Genomic DNA, 4,551 nt, shown 5'->3' with positions numbered 1-4,551 from the left:
ATGATCAATATGATTTCAGGAGGCACTACAGATGGAGATTCAGGAAGGGCTCGCAAAGCTCACGGGCGCAGATTGGAAAATTTTGAGGTAAATTCTCAGCTTAGCTGTCCTACCGATCCGAACATTAGTTTTGGAAGGGAAGATTTAAAGGATGTGTTGGTACCTCATAATGATCCCTTATTGGTCACCTTGACCATAGCCAATTATGATGTGGCTCACATCTTTGTTGATACTGGTAGCTCAGTAAACATTATCTTCAAAGAAACCCTTGATCAAATGAAGTTGGAAGGATTTGAGTTAGACCCAATCACCACGGAGTTGTATGGGTTCACGGGTCATGCTTTGCAACCGTTGGGACAAATAGTGCTCCCATTATCTCTTGAAAATGGAGAGCAGAGAGTAATCAAAATGGCTTGCTTCACCGTGGTGGATGCACCATCCTCTTTCAATGGAATATTGGGGCGCCCTGCCCTGAGTGATTTTCGAGCTGTGGCATCCACCTATCATCAGAAGTTGAAGTTCCCAAGTGGAAGAGAAGTGGGGGTTGTTCGGGGTGATCAGAAGGCAGCTCGGTTGTGTTATGTGAATGAGGTAAAGATTGATGCAAAGAAGAAGAGGAAGGAGGTAGGAATGGTTTCAGTAGGTCGGACATCGAGGGTGCTGGGTCAGAAGGTGCTTCTGATGTCTGAAGAAGGTCATGAGAAGGTGGAGTTAAGCCCGGGAGCTCAGATTGTTAAATTAGCTGCTGATCTCGGCCCATCAGTAAAGCAAAGATTGGTTGACAGCTTGAAGAAGAACAAAAATGTTTTTGCTTGGTCTGTGTCAGAGCTCACAGGGGTTAATGCGGAAATTATGGTTCATCGACTCAACACTCTGGCGGGAGTAAGGCCGATAAAGCAGAAGAAGAGACACTTTGGACCGGAAAAGGATAAGGTCATTAAAAAAGAAGTGGATGAGCTCCTTGAGGCAGGACACATTAGGGAAGTGCAGTTCCCTACTTGGTTATCAAATGTGGTCTTGGTCCCTAAGAGCTCAAGTGGAGGATGTGTGTTGATTTCAGATACTTGAATAAGGCATGCCCCAAAGATTGTTATCCACTGCCTCGAATTGATCAGTTGGTTGACTCTACGGCAGGTCATCAGTACTTATGCTTCATGGATGCATATCAGGGGTATCACCAAATTCCTTTGGCGGAGGAAGATCAGGACAAAGTAAGTTTCACCACCTCTCATGGAACTTTTTGTTACAGAGTGATGCCTTTTGGTTTGAAGAATGCAGGAGCCACTTATCAAAGGCTCATGGACAGAGTGTTCGCCTCCCAAATTGGCAGAAATGTGGAAGTTTATTTGGATGATATTCTGGTGAAGTCTCAGGATGATGTGGGATTGTTGGCTGACCTTGAAGAGACTTTCTCGACTTTGAGGGCTTATCGGGTGAAACTTAATCCGGAGAAGTGTGTATTTGGGGTGAGGGGAGGTAAGTTTTTGGGGTACATGGTTACTGAGAGGGGCATAGAGGCCAATCCTGAGAAGGTGCAGGCTATCCGATCCATGTCTGCTCCTCGTAATCTGCAAGAAGTTCAGAGGTTGGCAGGAAGGATAGCAGCCTTGTCTCGATTTATATCAAGATCAGCCCATAGAAGTTTACCTTTCTTCAAAGTGCTTCGCAAAGCCAAGAAATTTGAATGGGATAATGAATGCGGGAAGGCATTTGATGACCTAAAAAGTTATTTAGCTGAACTACCTATATTGGCTAAGGCTATTCCAGGTGAACCATTGTACATCTACTTGTCAGCCTTGGAAGGGGAAGTCAGCTCAGTACTTATTAGGCAGGAGGGAGCAGCTCAACACCCTATCTATTTCTTCTCACATGCCCTTAAGGGTGCAGAACTCCGGTATTCGGAGGTGGAAAAACTAGCATTGGCCTTGGTTATGACAGCAAGGAAGCTCAGATCTTACTTTCTATCACATCCTATTGTGGTGCTTACCAACAACCCCATTGGGAGGATATTGACTCGAGTTGATATTTCGGGAAGATTGGTGAAATGGACTACGGAGCTCAGTGAGTATGACATCCAGTATGAACCAAGGTCAGCCATTAAGGCTCAGGCGTTGGCTGATTTCCTGGCCGAAACGAGACATATGGAAGCAGAGGGTTTTTGGAAAGTATATGTGGATTGCTTTTCTAATAATGAAGGATGTGGAGTGGGGGTGTTTTTGATCTCCCCTCGTGGAGATGAGATTAGATTGGCAGTGAGATTGGATTTTCGAGCTTCTAATAACGAGGCCGAATATGAGGCTGTGTTAATTGACCTCCGAGCAGCTAAGCAAGCTGGGGCAGCTCGGGTGCAACTCTACTCTTATTCACAGTTAGTAGCTCAGCAGGTGAATGGAACGTATGAAGTCAAAAATGAAAAGTTAAAGGAATACATGAGGGCGATAGAGGAGGCTCGGGGTCTCTTTGATGAGGTAATGTTTGAACAAATTTCGAGGGATAGCAATGAAAAAGTAGATTATCTGGCCAAGATGGCTAGCTCACTTCATAAATGGAAAAACAGAGAGGTAGTCGTGCAAGTGGAATTAACACCTTCTACTGAGCTCACACCATGCTCAGGAAGAGAGTGACTGGAGAAAAGAGCTCTTGGAATACATTGAGAAGGACGAGTTACCAAAAGATTCAAAGAAGGCATATCGGTTGAAGCAGAGGAGTCTCCGCTTTGTGATGGTGGAGGGGGTTCTTTATAAGAGGTCATTTTTTGGACCTCTTCTCAAGTGTTTAGGCCCTAAGGAAGCTCATTATGTCCTGAAGGAGATACATGAGGGGTGTTGTGGCAATCACTTGGGGTCTTATTCTCTAGCCCGTAAGGTTCACTTAGTGGGATATTTTTGGCCTACTATTTTGAAAGGTGCCATAGCTTTGGTGACTTCTTGTGACAGTTGTCAGCGACATAGCAGACTTCAGCATCAGCCAGCAGCATTAATGAAAGAAATCGTGGCAGCGTGTCCTTTCGATCAGTGGGGAAGGGATATTGTGGGTCCCTTCCCTCCAGCCCCAGCTCAGAAGAAATTCTTGTTGGTCGCCATTGATTACTTCTCTAAGTGGGTGGAGGCGGAGGCCTTGGCTCGAATTACTGAAGGGAAGTGCTGAAATTTCTATGGAAGAATATAGTATGCAGATTTGGGGTACCTAGGAAGCTTATTTCTAATAATGGGAGACAATTTCAAGGAGATCGGGTGCAAGCATGGTGTAAAGAGATGAAGATCCAACAGCACTTCACCTCTGTCCATTATCCCCAAAGCAATGTCCAGGTGGAAGTGACTAACCGATCCTTAGTACAAAGCTTGAAGACGCGCTTGGGAAAGGCCCAATGAAATTGGGTGGAAGAGCTCCCTAGCGTGTTATGGTCATATCGTACTACGCCAAAAATTGGAACCGGAGAGACTCCATTTAGTCTGGTTTATGGAAATGAGGCGGTCTTGCCAGCAGAAATTGGAGAAGAGTCGGCTCGGATCATTTTCTACGATGAAAAGAATGGAGAAAAGAGAATGGAAGACTTAGTCTTCTTGGATGAAAAGAGAGAAGCTGCTGCCATCAGAATTGAGGCGTACAAAAATAGGATAGCTTGGTCCTATAATCATCGGGTGCGCAGGAAGGGCTTCCAGGTAGGAGATTTGGTGCTGAGAAAAGTTCAGGAGGTGGCTGTGGGGAAGCTCGACCCTAAATGGGAAGGACCGTACAAGGTGGTGATGAGGCTCAGTTCGGATGCTTACTACTTGGAAGATTCAAAGGGAAAGATGCTGAAAAGACCTTGGAGCGCTTACAATTTACGCAAATATTATTCTTAAATTTTGCAAGTTCAATTTTCCTTTAAGTTGTAATCCATGCAAGCTACCTTCTATGTTTATCTATAAGCAGTTATTTTTTCAGAAATGTTGATGTAAACATGCCTCAGCTAATCACCTTAGTCACGCCTTTTAGGCCCCTGACTTTGGTTCAGCTCATCACCTTAGTCACGCCTCTTAGGCCTCTGACTTTGGTTCAGCTCATCACCTTAGTCACGCCTTTTAGGCCCCTGACTTTGGTTCAGCTCATCATCTTAGTCACGCCTTTTAGGCCCCTGACTTTGGTCCAGCTCATCACCTTAGTCACGCCTCTTAGGCCCCTGACTTTGGTTCAGCTCATCACCTTAGTCACGCCTCTTAGGCCCTTGACTTTGGTTCAACTCATCACCTTATTCACGCCTCTTAGGCCCCTGACTTTGGTTCAGCTCATCACCGTAGTCACGCCCCTTAGGCCCCTGACTTTGGTTCAGCTCATCACCTTAGTCACGCCTCTTTGGCCCTTGATTTTGGTTCAGCTCATTATCCTAGTCGGCTTAACCAAACACACTCGTTTTAACTTAAACACATCTAGTGCTGGTAGCTCAATTCAGTACATACTTAAACAAGAGGGGTAAACTTCATAGAGATCCCGTTGGGCACACTTAAAAAATAAGAGAGGCTATTTCACATCAGGCTTATCAAGGTAAAATTGGAGCAGGGGAATGTCAGG

The 4,551-nt window shown here is 45.2% G+C and overlaps 2 protein-coding genes across 2 annotated transcripts; both read left to right on the top strand.

The window, feature by feature from the left end:
• LOC140866870 (uncharacterized) lies at positions 1-1,068 on the top strand. Its single transcript, XM_073271930.1, has one exon. It carries the CDS (start codon positions 1-3, stop codon positions 1,066-1,068), a length of 1,068 nt encoding a protein of 355 aa, XP_073128031.1.
• Positions 1,069-1,154: 86 nt separating this feature from the next.
• LOC140866858 (uncharacterized) lies at positions 1,155-3,845 on the top strand. The gene is made up of 3 exons (XM_073271919.1): positions 1,155-2,561; positions 2,614-3,140; positions 3,395-3,845. Exons 1-3 carry the CDS (start codon positions 1,155-1,157, stop codon positions 3,843-3,845), a joined length of 2,385 nt encoding a protein of 794 aa, XP_073128020.1.
• The last annotated feature ends 706 nt before the right edge of the window (positions 3,846-4,551 follow it).

The sequence above is a fragment of the Henckelia pumila genome, chromosome 1 (assembly GCF_033568475.1).
Source record: "Henckelia pumila isolate YLH828 chromosome 1, ASM3356847v2, whole genome shotgun sequence".
Classification (NCBI taxonomy): domain Eukaryota; kingdom Viridiplantae; phylum Streptophyta; class Magnoliopsida; order Lamiales; family Gesneriaceae; genus Henckelia; species Henckelia pumila.
This window is presented reverse-complemented; position numbering and strand designations above follow the sequence as displayed.